Below are 23,002 nucleotides of genomic sequence, written 5' to 3'. Positions count from 1 at the left end.
GCTAGCAGCATGGCTTGCCACCTGGCCTTCAGCCAGCAGATGGTAGGAATGATCTCATCTGTTCCAGCTTCCGCACTGGACACTCACTGTCCTGGACAGGGCTGTAGATCTCAGCCTCTCCGTATCCTTGGCTCAGTGTCCTGGGCGCCCCCATGTTGTCCCCTGGGAAAGGCTCTAGCATCCTTATTGTATAACATCACCTTCTAGCTCAAGGGCTGCCTGAGGAGATGCTTCTTTCAGATGAGAAATGGTACTAGGGGGTTCTTTGGTCTTCCCACAGCGTGGCAAGTCCCCACCTGGAATGCTGCTAGCAGGTGCCAGGGAAGCAGACCTGTGGGGTGAGGCCCGGCCCCCAGCTGCCACCAAGACACGCCGGCATTCTCACCACACCCATTCTCTCTCTCTCTTACAACAGTGTTGCAGGGGACTGCAGCAGCTCTGTGAGTGACCGTGGTGGCCTATGGGACGTTGGCTTGGGATTCTCTAACATACCATGCTGCATGGGACGATGACAACGCAGAGAGGAAAAAGGCCTGAGGTCACCCTCGCCTGGCTCATCTTGGCCACAGTGGGCTGCCTTGCTGACTTGAGTGAGTGCCCATCCCCCTCAGCACGTCCCCGCTGGAAGGACTCTGCCCTCGAGCTGGGTGGACACATAAAACATCTTACCATAATTCTTTAAAAAGAACACTTTGCTCCCACCAGTCAGGGGCACAAGATGAGAGCTATCATAACAACATCACATTGGTTACATGTTGGTATTTTATTTATTTCAAAGATGTACCAGAGGAGGAGGAGGAAATAAGAGCTGTTGGTTTATCATATGGGACCATCACAGGACCTGCATTGTTTTTAAACCTCATGTCAGCCCTGTGAGATGAATACAGTTAGTCTCACTTCACAGATGAGACTCAAAAAGGCAAGTCACATGACTTGGAAGTGGTGGCCCTGGAATTCAGCCCAGGTCTGGCCAACTCCGGAGCCTGAGCTCTTACCTCTATGCCTCTGTGACACATCGCCACTCCGGATCTCCAGAACAAAGACAGGTTGGGCGGAGGCGGTCGGGTTACTCAGAGAAAGATCAAGTTCTGGGTGCTCAATTCTGGAAGGTTCCCAGGGTGCAGTGCTTCTAAAAAGGTGATGTTGTTAGTTTGCTGGGGGCTTGATGTCATTGCTGCATCCCTGTTCTTTCTCCAGATGAGGTCCCTCGGGTCACCGTTCAGCCTGTGTCCACTGTCCAGAAACTGGGAGGAACTGTGATCCTGGGCTGTGTGGTGGAACCCCCGTGGGTGAACGTAACCTGGCGCCTGAACGGGAAGGAGCTGAATGGCTCGGATGATGCTCTGGGTGTCCTCCTCACCCATGGGACCCTGGTCATCACTGCCCTCAACAACCACACCGTGGGACGCTACCAGTGTGTGGCCCGGATGCCTGCAGGGGCTGTGGCCAGTGTGCCAGCTACGGTGATCCTAGCCAGTGAGTCTGCTCCTTTTCTATAGCATGGTACCCCCTCCTCTCTCCCACTCTCTTTCCCCCTGCCATTCATACTTCCTGTCATAAGTCATACCATAAAAGGGGGCTTAATTGTTGAAAGTTTCAATCAGAGGGCAATGTTGGGGGCACCACAATGGCCTTGGGAATCTTCACTCTGAGCAGGACGGTGTCTGGAGCAAGCATCTGCAGAGGGTGAACAGCGCTGGGGGTCCCAGAGTTGGGCCATGCCCTGTGTCCCCCGCCTGGTCACCCTGTGATATACCAGCTACTGTCCCCCTGTCCCTCCATCCCCATCACCCATTCTCTCAGTAGTTATAGTCAGAGCTTTTACCAGGCTGAGTAACAGAGCCTGTTCTTCTCAGACTTGGCCTCTAGCTCTCCGTGAGGGGCAAGTGTATTTCAAATGCATGGAATGTAAGTTGTAGAGCATAGTGAAAATGAAATTGTGACAGAGACAAAGAAAACAAACCAACGAGAGATTTGTCGCATTCAGTATAAATAGTTTATTAAAATCTTTGCTGACATTCTGCTTGATAAAGAATCAGTGTTTTCAGAGATTTCTATTTTCTCTATTACATGACAAAGACCGACATATGGAATCCAAGGGCCAAATGGGCTCTAAGTTCCCTCCCAACGCCACAAATCTGGTGGATTCTGTTTCCAGGCACTTCCCTCCAGATTGTCTCTCATGACTGCTCTTATTTCTTTCGTGCTTGTGAAAGTGAGACATGGTTTTTACAAAATTACCTAAGTATATATTATGAGGATTCCACAGAGCAAAGTGAGGGCCAAGTGACTTGACGTAGTCCCAGCAGGAAGATGAGACTTATCCAGGACGGGTATTCCAGTCACCGTTATCTGGAGCCATCCTACCAGGTCAGGTGGGAGTGGTCAAGGTCGGCCATCTGGCACACCACCTCTGTGTGTGATTACCACTTGTGTGTACTACGTCCCGGGCACTGTACCTGTGTTATCTAATTTTCCACCTGTTATAATAAGGGAACATGAGGTTCGGTAGATTAAATACTCTACTGAAGGCTGCAGTGCAGTCCCAATCCTCATTATGATATGCTGAACCTGGAAGTATAAAGAACAGCCTCCATCTTGGCCTTTTCCTGGAGCCTGAGGTGTAGGAAATAGGGAGACTTGTTGAGATTTAAATGGCATTTGAATTTCCACTTTGAGATTTCCAGAAAATCATGATTTCCCTCATGATTTAGCAGTGTCCCCTTATCCCCAACAGCCCTGCTTTGAGATTCCATGTTGCCATCACCACCCTCGTGGATGACAAGGTTCCAGGAAGTCCATGGTCCCATGTCATGGGTCAAACCTGAGGCAGCAAGCTTCTGAAATTCACCTCCATCCTTGTGGGCTGGCGCCCTCGAGGTGTGTGAGGCATGAGCTCTGGCAGAAGAGTGCTAAGAGATGGGGAAGTAGAAAAGCAAGGGAGAAATGCCCTTCCCTGTCCTCTGGTCCCATATTCCCTGGAGGGACGTCCTCTATGGGAGAGTGGAACACAGGATGCTGGCTGTGCTCCTGTTTCTTTGGGAAATAGTTGAGCAACCCAACCCTTTTCTGAGGGGAGTAGGCACAGTATGTCCTCAGCTATCTCCCCAAGGGGCCAGGATGGCCCTGAGGGAGCACCATTTGAATCTGAGTGCCAGTGGGTGGTGGCCAGCTGGGCCTGTATGTGTGTGAGGGAGGGTGCTTGGAGGTTTAGGTGAAGAGGTGGAGGTGGGGAGAGGACATCCCACCACATCAGCATGGGCTGCATTGGGTTGGGGGTGTAGCTCAGTGGTGGAACACTTGCCTAGTGTGCACAAAGCCCTGACTTTTGTCCCCAGAACCACTAAGAAAAAGTTTTTAAATGGAAGGATTCTACTTCTTTTTACACTTTCTACTTCTCCTTTTATATTTTGAAATTGTGATTGAATATAGACATTTTAGAATATATAAAAACAATGTCTCCCTCAAACCTGCTATCTCTAGGAAACCACCATTATCATTTGGGCACATACTCTTCCAGTCTCTATCCATACCCATATTTTTACATTGTTGTAATGATGCTGCTGAATTCCAGTGTCTACTTATTTTCTTCCCTTTGACATTGTATATATAATAAGCATTTGCCATTGACCATAAAATTATTTAACTTTATTCTTTATTAACAAGTACGCAGTGCTTACAGTAAAATACAAAAAGTGTATTAATCTTTAGTGAACAACCCAGTGCACTGTGTAAACAATCACTCTGACACATCCCATCATGCCCCTTCCTGGTTGGTCCATCCACCAGCCCTCAGCAAAGCATGATACTAACTGTGGATGGCCCTAGAACATCCCCAAGTGGTTCTTCCATAAGGAACTGAATTATTTTCCTATTGCTGGGCAATTAGTTCACGTCCAGCTGTTCATTATTATAAATAAGACATGCCTTTTAGCAACTTTGTGCCTTTAGAGGGTATCTGGGAGGGAGATTTCATCTACAAATCATCAGCACGTGTCTGTGGAAGCTCAAGAAATTCCATAACCATTCATTCAGGCTAATTAGGAACAAGGCTGAACCTTTGAGTGTTTGGAGAAGGGACAGTTGGAAAGGAGAAGATTGATTTTGGAGTCCTCCTTTTGCTTGAAGGTATATATCTGTGTGAAGAGAGACAATTTATAGATAAATTTATTTTTTTTTTAAATTCCTGGCTGCTGCTCTCTCTGGTACTTGCAGGGATGTGTGGTTGGCAGAGAGGATAAAGGAAAGAGTTTGGTTGCAGCCCAAGAAGACACAGTGAGAGAAGAAGGGGCATGTGCGAGAGTGGAGCAGTCTTGTCCGAAAGCCAAGAACCATTGGCTTGTCATTTAGACATGAATCACAAGTGAAATGTGTGGGCCTGAATGGAAGGAAGGAGAAGTTCTGGAAATGGCTGGGGGTCTGTGTCTTGGAGAAGGAGAAGCTGGTGGAGTGGAACTGCAGCCTCCCAAGCTTGGGGGAGACAGCAGTGGGGTGGTGGGAAGGCAGGTGGGGGAGAGAGAAAGGGGTGCTGTCTTTGGGTTAATGCCACTGGGGGATTTGGCCCGGACTCAGCAGTTAGATTAAGTTTCTGAAAGCACATTCCTGAGCAGAATGAGGGCTGTGTTTTGCTGGTTGGCTGGTGTACAAGGCGACTGCAGGGTAGATGGGACTCTGCGTCTCCAGGAAAGGCTGGGCACATGCATGTGCACCCACACACTCTCTGCATTTGCCTTCTTTTCCTCCGGCCTCTGGAGCCTGCCTTCACGTGTTCATCCTCACACAAAGCGGGTGCTGTCTGGCCTACCTGGCCTAACTCTTACTGATCACTCAGAGCTTCAGATGATGGGGCCGAGAACCTGCTTGAGGATTCAGGAGGCTGCTGGAGAACTTTCTTAGCCCAGGCCTCTATGACTCCAGTGTTGCTCCTGGTTTTCAGGTAAAATGGAGTCAGAAGTTGAGACCACCCAAAAAGTCTCACCTGTGTCTTCTCCCCCCCCATCCAGGCTGCCCTGGCCATGTGGATAGGGCCATGTGGCCCTGACTCTGAGGACAGGCCATCTCACGCTCCCCTGTGGAGAATTTTTCTTTCCTATTTAAACTTTATCTTTGAGAAATCACTCTTGCTGCTAATGCTTCACTTGGGATCACCTTGTCTGATTCTTATTTGTAAAATGCTTTTGATTTTGATTGCCTTTTTCCCCTCTTTCTTCTCTCTTTCTTGTCACAAGCTTTATACCAAGTGGTATAAAGCTCTGTGTGGCTCAAATATTCCCACTGTGTTCCTGAACGAATAGCAGATACCACCAAGGGAACACCAGACCCCACAGCCTAGCGAGGAGGCCCAGCAGTTCCTCAGAGCCACCATGCCACGGGGAGGCTATTCTTTGTCCCCTACCTCTAACAACCTACCATTCAAATAACTCCTACCCAGTCCTTTACTTTTAACTTTTTCTGTTCTTTAAGCAGTTTTTCCAATTCTCCAAGCATCCAAGGTCCCAGTTATAGTTGGAAATAAAATAGACGGTAACTGGGAGGTTACCTACCTGTAGTTTTATATGTGGAAATTTTAGTTTTCAGGCTAATGTGAAGTCTTCAGATGATGCTGGTATGATTGAGAGCAGATCTGGAACCTTCCATAAGACCTTTTATTTTTATTTTTATTTTTGGTACCAGGGATTGAACTCAGTGGCACTTGACCACTGAGCCACATCCCCAGCTCCATTTTGTATTTTATTTAGAGACAGGGTCTCTCTGAGCTACTTAGTGCCTCATTTTTGCTGAAGCTGGCTTTGAACTCGAGATCCTCCTGCCTCGACCTCCCGAGTCATTGGGATTACAGGGTGGTGTATGCCACCTTGCCTGGCTCCCTAAGACCTTTGAGCACAAAGATCAGGCATGTACTCCTGAATGATCCTTTCTCTGGCCTCAGAGATCAGCAGGTGAAGAGACTGACAGGAAAGAAAGGGTTCCCTCCAAAGAGCTGCCCCCACGACTCTGAGGAAACATCAGAAAGGAACAAGGGGCCCTTTGTGACCATAATTTAATTTACCCCATCAATACAATGGAGAGCCATACTAGTATAATGGGAAAAAATAAAATAAAATTTTAAAATTCTAGGTTTAAGTCTTTGCTTTCCACATAAGTTTTACATGAGTTTGGATAAATCATTAATTGCTCAGATTGCCAATAGTGAGGCATGAACATGACAACAATCACATCACCAGACGCAGGGTCAAATGACAAAACATATGATAGTAGTCTCTGAAGCATCTTAGAAATTCCAGACTTTATTGTTGGTCCATTTGGTCAGCAAGTATTTAAGAAGCATAACCTTGCAGGAGACTCTGGGGCCTGTGTCCAACCGGTGCTGGCCACCTCCATTCCGGGAACAGCCTCTAGGAAGACAGGAGTCTAGGGCATTGCAGAGCTTTCTGTCATCACCAGAGCTGAGAGAGGATTGGCAGGACAGAATGCCAGAACTGACCCATTCCCTGTGCATTGGCTCCCTGGGTTCTCCAACCCAGATTCCCACTCCTGGTTGCCCTTGAGGCCAGCCAGGATGTCACTGTATTTGTCAGTGTAGCCCATAGAGCTGTCTGTTTGTGTTTCTGTGGGCTCACTGCTGCCCCCTTTTCCTACAGACAAAGCTTGGCTTATGCTGACAGGCTATGCTGACCTGAGTCCTCAGCATGACCAATTCTTCAAACAGGCCATGTCTCTTCTTGCTCAGATCTCCTCACTTCTGATTCCTATGAGATACTTCATCAAAATCACCTACATTCTGACTTTGAGCTAAAATAGGTCCTTAAGAATCATTGTAGACATTGTTCCTTAAACTATTTCTAGCTTCCTTTATCAAGGAAGTCAAGGTTCTCTCTCTATATATATGTAAAATATATATAGACTCTATATATATGTAAAATAAATCTAATGATGTATGTATGACATAATACATGTATAATTATATGTTATACCAAGAGAGGGGTTGATTTTAAAGAATTGTCTCACACAGCCTGGAGATTCAGGTAAAAGTTAATGTTTCATTCTTGAGTCTAAAGACTGGAATCTCAGGCAGATTTTCAACGTTGTCCTTCTCAGGGAAGACTTAGTCTTTGTTTTTAATGCCTTCAACTGATTGGATGAGACCTACCCCTATTATAGGGGGCAATCTGTTTTACTCAAAGTCTACTGATTATAAATGTTAGTAAAACCTAAAAAATACCCTGACAGCACCTTACAGACTAGTGTTGGACCAAACAATTGGTCATCATTGTCTAACAAATTTGGCACATAAAATTAATCATTACAATCCCCTGGGATGTCCACCTCAAATTTACCATGTGCTGGGGTAATTAGGAACATATCTTTTTGGAGGTACTGTGAAGAAATTAGATTCCCTCGAAGTCCAGCTCCTAGAACTATTAATGACATCTTTAAACCTAGATATTTTCATACTGTCAGTGCAATGGTTATTTCTCAACCTTTCTGGACTCGATTAAGGCCTCTGGATGTTTTAGATTCCAGCCTTGGATGGAGTTGTGCCATTGGAAATATATACTCAGAGGTTCTGTTTTCTGGTCCCATCTGAGAGATGCTGGCAAGGTTGCAGGAACAGCAGAGCCTCTTGCCTTGGCATTGTTAGGAATTGCTTTGGACACAGGTGGCTCAGGTTTCATGAAGGTTTTCGGTTCTGGATTTAATTTTCCCCTAGCCTTGATTTTAAAAAAGTATATATATGTACATATATATACACATTTGTATAGTGTATCTATAAATACATATACACACACACATATATATCTGTATATTGATTTTTTTTATTCTAAAATTTAGCTTATGTTTTTTTTTTTTTTTGGGGTGCTGGGGATCGAACCCAGGGCCTTGTGCTTGCAAGGCAAGCACTCTACCGACTGAGCTATCTCCCCAGCCCCTAAAATTTAGCTTATGTTTTACAGTATATATTCTTATAAGCCACCTCAAATCCTTTGTGGAACAGAGGGTGAGAAGATGAGAGGAGAAACAGGCAGCATGCAGGGACTAATCAGTCAGTCCAAAAAATGTACCTTTCATTTCTAACAACTTCTCTCGTGTTTTCCCAGAATACATTAAAATATGAATAGAGGAATAAATTCTTCATAATCTAACTTCTTGAATTTAGTCTCCCAGTACCTTACCTCTAAACAATGTACTCTATCCACAAATCTTCCGTTGATTTTTCTATTAAATAAGACAAAATCTAAGTTCATGAGTCTCACTCAGATAATTGGAAACCATCCGTTTCCCAGTGCTGACTTCTCTATTTGGATATTTTGGAGGCTGGTGTCCTAAGAATTGGTAAGTGTTTAGAGTTTCCAATAGTGTGGAGTAAGACCTGGTCCCAGCCCTTGAAAACCTCAGTCTAATGAACAAGGTGGACTTTGTAACATAAGCCATAAAGCCAGTCGGCCCGATCAGTTGCCTGACATGTGAACAGATTTTAGTGGATGCTCAGAGGCTAGTAATGATTCATTTCAATTTCAAGGGACTGAGGAAAACTCAAGAGATGAGCCTTGAAGAGTGTATGGGGCCACTCTAGTGTCAATTTTAAAAGTATTTAAGTCCAGCCTGGCACAGGGGCGCACACCTGTATTCCCAGCGGCTCAGGAGGCTAAGGCGGTAGGATCTCGAGTTCAAAGCCAGCCTCAGCAACAGTGAGTTGCTGTCTCAGTGAGTCCCTGTCTCTAAATAAAATACAAAATAGGGCTGGGGAGGTGGCTCAATAGTCAAGTGCCCCTGAGTTCAACCCCAGTAAAACCCCCACAAAAAAAAAAAAGAAAGAAAAGAAAACAGTGTATAAGTCCTTACATACTTTTTTCAGATCTTTAACAACTAAATTTATCTCTCCACATTGTGTACTCATACCTAGACCCAGCACATTTTCTGGAGTGGTACAGCTATTTCCAAAGTGTGTTTCATTTCCATAGTGAGATGGTTCCATGGAGAACCTCCAGGCAGTTGTCTCTTTCTACTCCACATCATTCCCCATTTCTGCCCCCTTTCTCATCCCTTTGACCTTTAGGGATGTGCGTGTTCTGATGAAGAAAGGAAACCTGAGTGTTTTCTCCAGCAAACACTTTCCCCTACCCCCACCCCGTCGTCTGGCTCAGTCCACCAATGAGTCCCTGACAAAACAAGAAGGAACCATTGGCTCCAAATTGGAAAAACATTTCTGTGTTGGCTCGGGTGTCCCAAGGAATCCTGTGCAAGCCCTTTGCTTTGTGATGGCAGCGGGAAGAGGAGTTGGGGGAGGAAAGAAAACACAGGTGGCTTCCTGAGCTGCCCCAGGAGGGGCAGGGAGTCTGCGGCTGAAAGCCAGGGCTGAGAGTGAGCCTGCCTTTGCCGGGAGGGGCACAGACAGTCCATGTGTGTGTCGAGAGGTAGAAAAGAACTATGGTAGTTTGAATTTAGCTATTCAAGTTATGTGCATTTTACTTTGCCAGTTGGGCAAGACAATTGTTGTAAGATAGTTTAGACCCTGAAAGGTATCAGGCAATTTGCATATTGGTAGAAAATGAGTAAGAAATATCTTGTAGCTTTAGGTCAAAGTCATATTAACTCTTTCCGACTTCTACTGGACACAGGCAGAAATTCACGTCACAAGATTTTCCCCTGATATTCTGGCATCAACAACAGTAATCCTATCAGAGCAGGGGCAAGAACCCCAACAGATCCGTGGTATGAGCTCTGCTCAGGACATCTTAGAGCTGATGTCTGCCCCTGACATCTAGGGGCTCAATTCTACAGTGGTTGCTATTTACCAAGGACGCACTTGCCTCACCCCTCCCCCAATCCATCCTTTGTACACACAGACACAGGCTAACATAAAATCCTAGGTTCCTTCCTAAGCTAAAACGATAAGGAAGGGCCACATAGTGTGTTGATTCAAGGAGCCTAGACAGAAGAACCTTTTGCACTGACCATGAGGGATGAATTCATTAGTTGGCTTAAAATCACTGAAACCCCATATGGAACATGATGTAACACTGTTCCTTTACAATGAAAAGAAAAAGTTCAGAGAAGAGGTGAGTCCCTCAGATCCCCCAGTTTCTGGGTAGAAAAGTTTTTAGTTTCTACTTTGACCTTGTTTTTAGATTTTCGTTCATTTTTGAAATCTGGTAATAATCCCAAGAAATAAAGAACAGCATGTCTGTCCTGAAAATGGACAAAATGTACACATCTAAACTAAAGGGGACCACTTAATAGTGAGGAAAAAAAGTATGAAAAAGAAAAAAAAAATGCTAAGGTGAAACTAGCATTTTCCCCCGTTTGGTACAGTGCATTGAACCCAGGGACACTGAGCTACACTCCAGCCCTATTTATCTTTTGATAGAGGGTCTCACTGGGTTGTTAAGGCTGGCCTTGAACTTGCCATCCTCCTGCCTCAGCCTCCATATTTTTCTGTAGGAGAATTGTACTTAACTGTGCTTCTTTTCCGGTTAAAAACATTTGGTAACTCCAGGAACCATAGAGTCAAACTCAGGTTCTGGCGGGATGCTTGTAGTCCCACTACCCACCTGTGCTTTCATTTTGGTTTTGGAATGGTGCCTTCCTCTTACCATTCCTTTCCCACCTCCCTTGCATTACTAATTCAGTTTTCAAGACTCACGTGTCTTCTCCAGGAATCTTTCCTTAACCCCCTCACCTTCACAAGTCTGAACTAGGGTCCGCTTTTCTCAGTTTCCATCATGTCCTGGGTTTACTTCTAGAGCCTTCCCTTGCCATGGTGTCTTTGCCCCAGGACAAGAACCACTGTTACCCACCTGTGTCCTGTGCTTTACATAGAGCCTGGCACACTGTAGTCCTTGGATGAATGATGAGTAAGAGGAAAATGCCCTGAAATATGTGTTTGAAGTCTACAAGATCAAGAAGGGCAGTGAAAAGAGATTTCAAGATTTCTTCACCAAATTCTGATGTATTAAAGGTTTTTAAGACGTAAATAAGGAAGGATGAAGCAGGAACTCAGCGTATAAACAGGTTAAAAATACAAATAGATTGAAAAGGGTTTATAAAAATTGATGGATATTAGAGAAGCATGCAAGGTATTTAAAAGAAATTGAGACGTTCAAGGGATCCTCTGGAATCTTGAGGGAAATGTCCATGACTTTGGCTCTTTGTCCTGCCAGACAATCACAGAACAGACACTATGGCAAGATCATGGGTGGACAGAACCAGCACTCTGCTGCTGCTGTTGGAAGTCACAGTTCACAGGTGTGTGGAAAGAAAAAGTGGGTACCAACGGGCCACTGGGTCCCCTGGCCCTAGGACAGTTGCCTTGCCTCTCCCACCTGGAATTGTTTATAAGGGACATGCAAAAGATCCCCATTCCCCAGCTCCATGGCCTCCATTTCTCTCCTCTCTCTTCCTGTGCAGGCCTCCAACCCTGCCAAAGCCTGTGCCAGGATCCAGCTCTGGCTCCGATGAGTCCAGACCACCGGGATTCACATTAATTTTCCCATTGCTAAGTTTATAGTTTATATTTGGATGATCAGAGAAATATGTGTGATGTGGGTTGCTGGCAAGTAAATCTTTTTTTTCCTTCTCTCTTTCTTCAGTGTATTTTTTTCAAACCGTTTCATTCCTTCACCCAGTCCAAAAGAAACTCCCCAGCCCTGTGAAGCAGCCCTACCTCACAGCAGCACTGAAGTCTGAGATGGTCTATGGCCATCATCGCTCTTCATCTGGCTGCCAGACTCGGTGGAGACAGGGCTCCATCTTTGACTTGTCTTTGAGGATTAATCACATTTCTTGTTCCCTTATGTTTTTTTTTAAATATTTTTAATTGGTTCAAGCCAAGAAATTCCTGAAGCCTTAGGCCAGTTTATTGCAAATCATTTAATGACATTGCAAAATATGTTCTTTTTATTCTCTCTTCTTCCTTGAACACTTCTCTCTTTATGGTCTCCTCCCCTTCCCACCCTGTTTCCTCCCTCCTGTCTTGACTAATTTTCTGCCTTTATCCCATCCCTCTATCAACTCTTTCACCTCTTCTCCATTCTCAGCTTGCTCCCACCATTCAAATCTGGGTGCACACCCCACCTCAACAGCAAGGAAAAAATATGATTTGACAACCAATGTGTTTGGCATCTGCAAAGGGTTTCCCCCCCCCTCCCCATGGAAACTGTTTTATTTAAATAAAAAGAGAGCATGTCTTGCTTTCATCAGAAAATGTGTTTGAGAAATTTCATGTCATGTTTCCATGGCTGTCAGGAGAGAGCTTTGTCTGAAGCCAAAGTATTTGTGCAGTTGGACCAGCAGAAAAAAATCTCAAAGACAGTAAACGAATTTATCCACTGTCCCATCTGCGAAGTGAGGAGCAGTACTCACTCTGCCAACTTCTTCTCTAAGTGCTCTGCTGATCACAGTGGTCTGGTTTAGGCAGCTATGCTGGTGAAGGAAGGACCATGCCGGTGGGCACCAGCTCTGGTGAATGATTATATCCTGTCTTGTGTTTTCTTTACCTGTCTCCGTATTAGATTAAATGCTCCCTGTGGTTGAGAGGTATTTTTCCATTATATTTTCTGCTGTGCCTGGTGCAATAGACAGTTCTGAGTACTTGGTTGACTGAATGAAGGCATCAATGATGCTTGGAGGGATTGCACTGTACCAAAAACTGACACACAATATATATTGGTTTGACTCAGCTTTGTGAGCTGCAGTTAGGTTTGGCTTTAGCCAGAGCTTCCCACTTTCCCCAAAATAAAAACCTTAGTCACTTTCCCAAATGTGCAGCTTCTGACAAGCTTGCCTAGGACATAGTAATCCCATCCATTCTCCAGGCGCCAGGCTCTCTGACCTCTTGAGCTCCATCAGCTGCAGCTCTACGCTGCCTCTGTAGTTGCCCCACATCCTCAGTGGCCTTCCATTTGCAGAACTCTTTACTTCAAGGACTAGCTATGGAGTCGTGCCAAGTCATGTTTCCTTGGGTGACTTTGGGTTTGATAGCAGCATGTAATGCTTTGCCCGTCATTTAGGGCATAAGAGAAGCCCTGCTTTGCCAGTGGCCACACAGTGAGGCAGTGCCAAGGCCTTCCACTTTCAGCCAGGGCTCAACCAGAGAAAGCTCTCAGAAGCTTTACTTCCCCTGCACATGACCCATCTCTCCAAAAGGGACTGAGGTGCAGAGAAGAACCACAGGGTCAGCGTGCCACTGGAGGGTTGTACTCCTCTGAGGCCAATTTTTTCTGAGCTTTGTAACATCAGCATAGATATAGCAAGGTAACTTGCCCATGGCCCTGAGGCTGCTGAGCCACCCTGGCAGCATGGCCAAGTGAGCCCCATGTGGTGCCCATAATCTGGTGGGTCCCATCCAGACTTCAGCAGATGAGTGCAGGCTTGTCCCATAAACCCTGAGAACATGGAAGGAGGCTAAGACAGGGCTGTATGCAAGAACACCTGCTTGACCAAAAGACCAGAATTGTTGTAAACATTCAGTACAGCTAATCAAGATAGAGATATTGATGATACCTATAGCATCCAGTCAAAAATGCCATATTATTTGACTTTTACCTAAACAAAAGAGAGCTTTGATTTGAAGCTTAAGGGACAACACAGAGAGAAGACTGAACACCTTGAAAGCAATTGTTAGGTTTATGGATTACAGTGGGGACACTGAACCAAGATCCAATACTCCCTGTAACTGGACATGTAAGGTCCATAAAAATTAGGAGACAAACCTACAACTAAGATTTGATAATTTGTGTTGAGAATGCATGATCATATACTACACATGTAACTTATTCATAGTTTTACTGAGCTGGTTCTATTCCTTCTTCTTCCTCTTTCTCTTCTTCTTCCTCCTCCTCCTCCTCCTTCTTCTTCTTTCTTCTCCTCCTCTTATTCTTCTTTAGCTTCTTATTAGTAAAGGAAGGTTGGAGACCAGAGGGTGGTGAGAAAGAAGTTCAAGGGGACTCAAGATAAAATTTGTCCATTTGTAGTTGCATATAAGACCCTGGTACAAACAGCCATACCACATGGCTCTAAGTCTTTCATTTGCTTTCTTTTTTCTTTCTTTTTTTTTTTTTTCTTTCTTCATTTCTTTCTTTTTTTCTGTGACCAAGAACATGTATGTCCTCTGTACCCTTTAAATGTGACAGGAAGCACATTATATGATGTATGTTTGAATAAATCCCTGTAACGTGCATTTGGTGTTGGAGTGCATGCCAATGATACATCAGAATATATATTTTCCCTTTGGAATTTGAGCTTTTAGAAGGAACCAGGCAGGATTCTGTATGGAGCCTAAAATATTATGGTCTTTCTCAGAAAGCACAAAGTTCTGTGACAAGAAGGCCTGTAAACCCAGAGGTGGCTCTGAAGACCAGAGCTTTTGATCTGTGGGAACTGAGAAACAATAAGAATGGCTGCTGACATTTGATTAAGATAGACAAGTTTATAAAGTAGCTGGAAGAATGCACAGAGGGAAGATGCAGGAGGAGTGTGAGGAAAGGTGAGAGGCTTAAAATTGCAAGATCTTTGTTCTAATGGATTTCTCAAACACAACAGCCAATAGGCAAGGACAGGTGTCCTTTCAAACCACTTCCCAGAAAACCTGATCCATCCTCTGCAGCCTGGAGGCCTGCTAACCCCATCCGTAATTGAAGGGCCTGCCCCTTATTACCAGCAAAGAATTACTGTGCAGCCCAGGGACTCAGCCAGAAAACTGACTTTGCAGAACCAAGAGCCTGGGAACAGGCTGTTTTCCTTCATATGCAGCCAGTTGGATCTCTCTGCATCTGCCCATCTGATGGCTGATTAGGCCGTTATTGATCAAGAAGTCTCCACCCCTCTCTGGCCCCCTTCCTGCCCAAAAACACTAGGAAAGGAGCTCTCCGATTTTTAGAACATACATCACTTCATTACTCTTGTCTTTGATCCTTTTAGTGAAACTCAAGTTTTACTCCAGCAGCCAAATTTGGGAGTGTTTGTCTAGTTAAGCAACAGCTAAGGCTTAAGCTTAGGAGGCACAGGGAGGGGACATGGCCAAGGATCCAACTGCCGCTTATTTGTTTTGAAGCCAGGAAAGTTCGCCTGCCAGTGGGCGCTTGGGGGGAGCTGGACGCCCAGCTGGGGTGTCCTGGGTCCTGTCTGCATGGGCTGTTGCACACATGTTGGCATCAGAACAGAGGGACTCTCAGGGAGAATGGCTGACCGGTGCCCAGCTTTGTACCTCCCCCACTGCACAGCCTTCTGTCTCCACCCAAGCAGTTGTCAGAGGAGGCAGCAGGAGCCAAGAGGGGCTTAAGGAGGCCCGGTGTTTTAACCATGGGGTCGGTGAGGTGGGCCCCTGGAGGACTGCATGATCTGTGCCTGGATAAGCCCTCAATTACAGTGGGCAGGAGCCTGGGGCCATTAAAATGGAGATGACATTCTGGTGCCAAACTCCTTTCAGTTGCTCACATCTTGCAAAATGATCTGTTAGGTTTAAGTACATTCTTGCTGGAGGCAAATTTCCTTGGAATGAGGTAAAGAAAAAGAGGAGGTAAAAAGAACAACAACCTTGATGGAGAAGCTTTAGATTTATTAGACCTCGGAAGAGAGTGCTTCTCAGCACCTGAGGAATTTTCCAGATACCCCTGAGCTCACAGCGTGCTTTGTGAGGAATCTCCTGACTTAGCAGGTACAGGAGGCACTGACCTAAGAGGATTAAGGCCTCAGCATTTTTAAAGTTAATTGCTTTGAAAAAGCAAAGTTACCAATATTTAGGTAGAATGCATTGAGTTCTGCAGCCCCTTTCCCATAGTTCAAATCTTCCTCTTCTCAGACACAAAACTCCTTGGTTATCTTGACTGAGAGGCTCAATCAGGACTGGGCTACATAATTTTCAGGACCATGCAAGATGAAAATGTAGGGCTCCTTGTTCAAACCCAATGAAGAATGTTAAAATGAAGACAGCAGAGTGTTAAACCAAGCATTTGCCCCTTCCAAAGGCTTGTATGCCCATGAAGCTAACCTTGGGCTCAGACTTCCAAACCATGTTCATTCCAGAAGGATCTGGAGAATGTTTGCTGTGTGTCCCACACACCTCTTGGGATTGGGGTGTGGAGTCCAAAAGTAATAGTCTTTTCAAGAGGCACTTATAACAGGGTCAGATATCACACACACAAAGTTAAATAATGATGAGATAATTATTTAAAAGTTCTAGAAACCCTACACCCACAGGAAGGAATCCAAGACAGCTCATCTTGGCCCATAGGTGGCGCTCGTTCTGCCTGCAGTGTGAAATGGAGTAATAGAACCAAGCCAGGCTGTCCGTCATCCACCCTGATTATGAATAGTATGTATTCTTGGTACACATGTATTGGACCTGTTTTGCCTCTTTCCTGCGACCTTGGGAGTGATTTCTCAAAACACATTCTGTTTTCAAAGTAGCTTCCATTGGTCACACTCTGATAAACTAATCCTGGAACATTTGTTGTAGTAGGCTCTCGTCCTTGAGCTCACAACATAGACATAAGTTCAGCTAGGAAATTTGAATTCATAGACTGCATAAATGGGCATCTCGTCCCTAACTTGTGAGGCTCAGTCTCTGAGACTGAACATTTAGTGTCTACTTGGGTCATGCTGAGTTAGGCTTAGAAGACACACATGTGAAAAAGGCTTGGTCCCCAGCCCTAAGGAGTTCACAGTCTTAACATTGTAATCAGAAGGACAACAATCCTTTCATAGAAAAAGAAGGGTTATCCTGCAGTGGCTTGAACTGACTAAGAGCTTCTGGAAAGTTCCATCAAGTCAGAAGCCTCGTGACCTCACTAAATACCTGATCACAGCTCACCTGTGGTGACAGTTGTTTGTTTTCGGTTATTATCTTCTGTGAGAAACCTGATTCCTGCCTGCTCCTGTTGCCTTCTCCTGGTCTGTGGTGGAAACAACACAGGCAGGTGGAGTCTTGCAGTGAAATTACAGTGAGCCCCGATGCTGATGCTATCAGTCCTCTGGGCTGAGCAGAATTTGGTGTGGTCAGCATTCTGAGAGGTACCTCCAGGGCTTTCTGAGTACCATGATAAAGAAAGTCTAGATAAACTATTTTCATCCCTCTTACTTTATATTCCATTAATTTCGTTTCCTCTTCTAAAATAAATTCAGCTACAATTCTGAAAATCAAATTTCCAATTTGGAAGGCGGTTTTGTTATACAAATGGCCCCTATTTTGTTCAGCAACATCAGTAATTTGGCTCATTCAAAGAGAGATCTGTTTTTTGGACTCTTGGATTGTTTGGGAAACATCCTGCCCTTGTTCCAGATGGATCTCCATCCTTTCCCAGTTTAGCTCTTAGTCTTCTTCCCACAGAGCCAAGACAGAAGAGATGGCCATGAGGCTGCCAGAGATTGCAGCCTCCTGTCAGGACCCCGGGCTCCCCCACATTCCACTGCCATTAAGCCATGCTGGGGTGTTGTCCATTGTCCTGGGAGATCCCTTTTTGCCTAGGAGAACCCTTAGGGCATCCACAGAGTCCCAGCCACAGCCCCAGGAAAAATTAATCATGACATAGAACATAGCTCCTGGGAGCATGGTTGGCCTTCTGGTTGTAACTGTGGTTGGCAGTCAAGTGGAAATCTTGGGCCTGTCACTTTTCACTATGGATGTCTGAGAAGAAGAACCAGGAAAGCTGCTCTCGATTGAAGTGAAGAAAAGGCATCAGCATTCTCTTTTGTTATATTCTTCCATCTCCTTTGGCTGAGCCTCCTGACAGCTGTGCTCAGATATTTATGCCTTGACTATGACCCATGTCCAGGGCAGAAGAACAGGGCCAACCTGTCCCCAAGGCCCAGTGTCAGAGAAGAGGCTGGTCAGTTGGAGGCACTTCCTGATGGAATTCCTTACACTTCCCCAGCTCATGTCTTATATATGTACCCAGCTGAACACCCACATAGTGTTGAGGACCACACAGTCCATCCTTATAAACCCAATGGACAAGATGCTCAGAAAGAATTCAGCACCTCACCCCCAGGGCCCAGAGTGCAGTTCTGCACTGTTGGTTGTGACTGACACCAGCCACCCTATCGTTTTCCTCCATGGAGGTCTCACCAGCACCTTCCCTTCTTGCCACAGATCTCCAGGACTTCAAGTTAGATGTGCAGCATGTGATTGAAGTGGATGAGGGGAACACAGCAGTCATTGCCTGTCACCTGCCTGAGAGCCACCCAAAAGCCCAGGTCCGGTACAGCGTCAAGCAAGAGTGGCTGGAGGCCTCCAGAGGTGAGCAAATGGGCCAGAGCTCAGAGGAGAGGCCAGGAGGGGAGCTGACCTCCTCGGAACACTCCCTGCCCATCCAAACTAAGGCCCATGACCAGTCTGACAGCCCTGTCCTTAGGCTGGCCAGGTGTCTTCTATCTTGACGTTTAGCCCTGTAGGACTCCATAGGGTGGCTTTCCTTATGGAGAGCCTCTTCCTGTCATGGAGAATTTCTTCATCCTTTGAGATCCTGGAAGATTTTGCTGAGCTGCTGCCATTTGATCAGGATGCTTAGCACATAGTTATAGATGCTCGCTGTGTGAGCCCCTTGCCACTGAGCACATATAAAAAGACCACCTAACAAACTGAGTGTCCACAGAGTACTGGCGTTCCCTGGTGGGAGGTGGGCTCTTCCTCATACAGCAGCCTCCTCAGTGGAATGGACTCTTTGCCTTTCCCATTTGCCCAGCACTGTGTTATCTTGGCGGCCACAGCCTCTGGCCACCATGGGCACAATGGTTGGTCCAGAGGAGGCTACACTTTGGTCCAAGTTGAACACCTATGCAGTAATGAGGACCACATCGTTCATCCTAATGAATCCCAATAGACAAAACACTCAGAAACTACCAGCAAGGAGAGGGGTGACCTTCAAGACAAAGTTGTTTCTTCCTACAACAACCCAGCCCTGGAGGCCAAGTCAACCCCACCTGACTTGACCCTGCTTAACGTGTGCACTCTTTAAAGTGCTCTATAGATTTTTCTGTTTCTAAAAGGAATACGTATTCATTATAGAAAACTTAGAAAATATAGAAAGCTAATTTTAAAATAGGGTAGAAACCCTAATCCTACTACTTAGAAATAACTGGAGACTGAGAGAAGAAGAGAATTAATCCCTGTGTCCCCAGCTGAGGCTTGGCAGCAGTCCCTAGGGGAGGTTCTACTCCATCTGGCACTTGCCTAAGCAGGTCACACCTGGGTGGCCCAGCAGCAGGCAGGCACCAGGCTTGGTGACACCGTGAATCCCCAGAGAGGCCACTGAGACAAAGATCAGAGCTGATGGCCTGTGCTTTGCCCGCCAGGAAGCTGAAAGCCAGCCCAGTTGCTGGGCTGTCTAAAACTGTGAATCTGCCTTCTGCCTAAAGGACCTGAGTACATGCCCAGGCCCACCCCACGACACCCCTGGACCAGGAGCAGACAAAGCCTATCCAGCCAGCAATGTGCAGGAAAGGGTTTTCATTCCATTCATGGAGAGGGCAGTGGTTGGGAGTTAGTATATTCCTCTCCAATCGCAGAAATTCAATAGTGAGGTAGCTCAGAGCAGGGACCTTGACAGAGACTCCTAGAAGTTCCAAAGTCAATTCCCTCTTTTTGGGTGGCTTGCAGAAATTATGATGTCTCTCCCACGAGTGCAGCATGGGCCCTGTAATTCTTAATGGTGACTCTGAAGCAGTGTGCATTATGCCTTTTTACAAATGAACAAACAAGCTCTGAGAGGGTGATTAACCTGTTCAAGATCACATGGTTAGTATCCAGCAGATTCAGAGCTTGAGCCGGGGTCTGCTGCCTCTGACCTCTGTATCCTTTCTACCCTCCCCCAGCTCCCTTGAAAGTATAAAACACTCTTCTACAGATACAGTGTGGCAGCCAGTCAGCCAATGCATTAGCTGGTAGGTGAGCTTCTGGCACTTCTGTTCCTCTTGGTGCAAGGTTTTATGGGGAGAACAGCATTTTAGACTTGGGCTCGTGTCCCCCACCCTGTACCCTTTCCTCTTTGGGAGCTGCAGATTGTAGTCTTCTGGGCCCAAATTCATCCCATCCCCACTTCCCCTGCCCTTTCTACAGACAACTACCTGATCATGCCGTCAGGGAACCTCCAGATTGTCAATGCCAGCCGGGAGGACGAGGGCATGTACAAGTGTGCCGCCTACAACCCCGTGACTCAGGAAGTGAAAACTTCTGGCTCCAGCGACAGGCTGCGCGTGCGCCGTAAGGGCCAGATTCACCTACTGGGTGGAGAGTATCACTGATGGAGGGGCCAGCTAAGCTGGGAAGGGATGTGGGAAATTGGGAGTATCATAGTCAAGCTCCAATTCTGTGTGCTTGGGGGATGGAGGGGTGGCTGCAAGACCAGTGGGACATCTCGCACACAAGGAGGGTCCTCTTGCCTCTGGCCAGCCCCAGTGCCTTTCCATCCCTACCCAGGGCCCTTGCTCAGGCGGGTGGAGGGCTTGCTGGTCACTTTGGAACATCATGGGGGACATCCCCTTCCTCCTGCCTGTTGACAAGTTTCCTTCACTACCACTGTGCGAGTGGGATCAACTAGGATGTGTGTGCCAAGAGGGTGGTGGAGCTCAGAAGCTGACACAGTATTTGCACACCAGCTTTGCCCACCTATCGTTCTTCAGACCTGCCCTTCTGCTCTGCACCGCTGGATTGTGCCCAGTGCCTCCCTCTGCTCAGTGCCTCCATGGAGGCCACACACTCCCCCATTAAAGTGAAAACAACAGCTACCTCTTCTGAGCACTTTGCTAGGGTTTCACAGACTCAGTGTAATGATGTCACACACAGAGGTAGCTCTTAGAGTCAGCTCCTGGAGAGGGATTTTCCCTGAAGCTATTGAAACTAAATTTTATCCTAATTTTTTTTTATCTGTAATTTTATATTCTTTTTCTTAAAAAAGGTCTCCCAAACTGCACACGTTTCAGGTTTATAAAACTTGGATCTGCCCCTGATTGGCACATAAAACAAAATCACAGAGTCCACAAGCTCTTTGAAGGTCCCCGAGGAAGGCAGGGCATTGGAGAGCAACATGCCTTCCAGTAAGTTCTGTGCAGCTCCCCACCCCCACCCGTCTCCCCAGTGCTGAACATAACTGTTTCTTCACTAAGCACTTGACAAAAGTTGTTGATCTGCTCTTGGGGACCTTGCTATATGAAAAATGTGCATCTTTAAACAGTGGGTCCCCTTTGGCTCGGTGGGATGGTCACACTGCAAGGGCACTTGGGGAAGAGACCCAGAGTGCTCTGACTGAGGTCAAGCAGGAAGAACTCCTCACACCATTTAAATAATTTCCTTTTTGCCAACACCTAGCATTCACCATATCAGTGTGTTCTCTGCAGAAGGAAGCCCTTGTTTCTGATAAGGAAGTAAGTAACTTGCCCTGTTTTACATAGGTAGGTCATAGGTTATAAGCCTCTAAAGGGCAGTTTGATCCAAATCCATGCTCCCTGGGGCTCTCCTGGAGCCAGGCCACCAGAGGCAGGCTAGAGGAGACTATCTGCAGGAAGCGCAGGTCCCACACATTCTTCATTTTTCCCCTCCTTGCCCTTCCAGGCTCCACTGCTGAGGCTGCCCGCATCATCTACCCACTGGAGGCCCAGACAGTCATTGTCACTAAAGGCCAGAGTCTCATTCTAGAGTGTGTGGCTAGCGGGATCCCACCCCCTCGAGTCACCTGGGCCAAGGACGGGTCCAGCGTCGCTGGTTACAACAAGACACGCTTCCTGCTGGGCAACCTGCTCATCGACACCACCAGTGAGGAGGATTCGGGCACCTACCGCTGCATGGCCAGCAACGGGGTTGGGGAGCCGGGCACAGCCGTCATCCTCTACAACGTCCAGGTGTTTGGTGAGTGCCTCCTCAGCCCTTGGCTTTCTCTCTGGGCTTTGTGGTCTTTCTGGAAGCAGATGACCTCGGCTCAGAGAGTCAGTCTTGTGAACGGCCATGGCTCAGTGAGTGGTGGAGGTGCCCCACAGTTGGAGATTCTCAATGCTGGGGCAAGGGTCCACAGACCTGGGCCTTCTTTAAGTCCCTTTCCTGTTGCGACTTGATGGAGAAGTGGATGCTTCTTTCCCTTTACTCCTACCCATTAGGAAAAACCAACAGCCTGGAGAAGACAGCAGCCCCTGCACCCCATCCTCTTCCAGCCTGTCTGGCCCCGGGAGAGAAGATGCAACCCTATACATACCTGCTCTTATGTTCCTGCAGAACCACCTGAAGTCACTGTGGAGCTGTCCCAGCTGGTCATCCCGTGGGGCCAGAGTGCTAAGCTCACCTGTGAGGTGCGGGGGAACCCCCCGCCCTCTGTGCTGTGGCTAAGGAACGCCGTTCCCCTCACTTCCAGCCAGCGCCTCCGGCTGTCCCGCAAGGCCCTGCGTGTGGTCAGTGTGGGGCCTGAGGACGAAGGTGTCTACCAGTGCATGGCTGAGAATGAAGTTGGGAGTGCCCACGCCGTGGTCCAGCTGAGGACGTCTAGGCCAGGTGAGTACAACCCAAGGGTCTGAGATTCTGCTAAACACATACACAACCTTTTCTCAAATGAGGCACAACTTAGAAACCTAGTATGTAAGCAAGATGAAGAAGACTTTTAGTTGTCAATTCAAATTTACATTAACTTACTAATAAGTCAGAAGTACAAAAAATAACCTATTTAACGGTTGTATTTTTAAAAAATGCATTTATCAGTTTGCAGAATCTGTGGGCTCGTAGGGTTCTATGGAAACATGTTTAGAATAAAGAAAAGCAGGTCATTTCTTAGCTTGATTCATATCCCAACAGATAACTCTAGGCTGGGCAGTTACTATGTCAGCATTGGCTAGGTAATGTGGGGGACTCAGAGCTACATGACGAAGTATCACCTTCAAAAACATTCCTATGAAGGAGATGAAACTTACCAAGGAAACAATCTGAAAAGCAAAATGAAGTTGACCAAATTTTGCTATGTCTGTGTATGAATACATCACATTACATTCTAATTTTATATATATCTATAATGTACAAATAAATAAATAA

At 46.4% G+C, this 23,002-nt stretch overlaps 1 protein-coding gene across 6 annotated transcripts in view; it reads left to right on the top strand.

Moving 5' to 3' along the window:
- Positions 1 to 23,002, top strand: part of Boc (BOC cell adhesion associated, oncogene regulated) — a 75,099-nt gene that overhangs the window by 38,357 nt on the left and 13,740 nt on the right. For all 6 annotated transcript variants that reach the window (XM_047565002.1, XM_047565003.1, XM_047565004.1 and 3 more), the window contains 6 exons: positions 416 to 590; positions 1,198 to 1,476; positions 18,089 to 18,235; positions 20,054 to 20,197; positions 21,545 to 21,838; positions 22,199 to 22,471. In XM_047565002.1, coding sequence (XP_047420958.1) covers positions 494 to 590; positions 1,198 to 1,476; positions 18,089 to 18,235; positions 20,054 to 20,197; positions 21,545 to 21,838; positions 22,199 to 22,471 — 1,234 coding nt within the window. In that variant the 5' untranslated portion in view covers positions 416 to 493. The remainder of the gene's footprint in view (positions 1 to 415; positions 591 to 1,197; positions 1,477 to 18,088; positions 18,236 to 20,053; positions 20,198 to 21,544; positions 21,839 to 22,198; positions 22,472 to 23,002) is intronic.

Source organism: Sciurus carolinensis, chromosome 9 (assembly GCF_902686445.1).
Source record: "Sciurus carolinensis chromosome 9, mSciCar1.2, whole genome shotgun sequence".
Taxonomy (NCBI): domain Eukaryota; kingdom Metazoa; phylum Chordata; class Mammalia; order Rodentia; family Sciuridae; genus Sciurus; species Sciurus carolinensis.
Note: the sequence above shows the minus strand (reverse complement) of the source record. Positions and strands in the feature narration are given on the sequence as shown.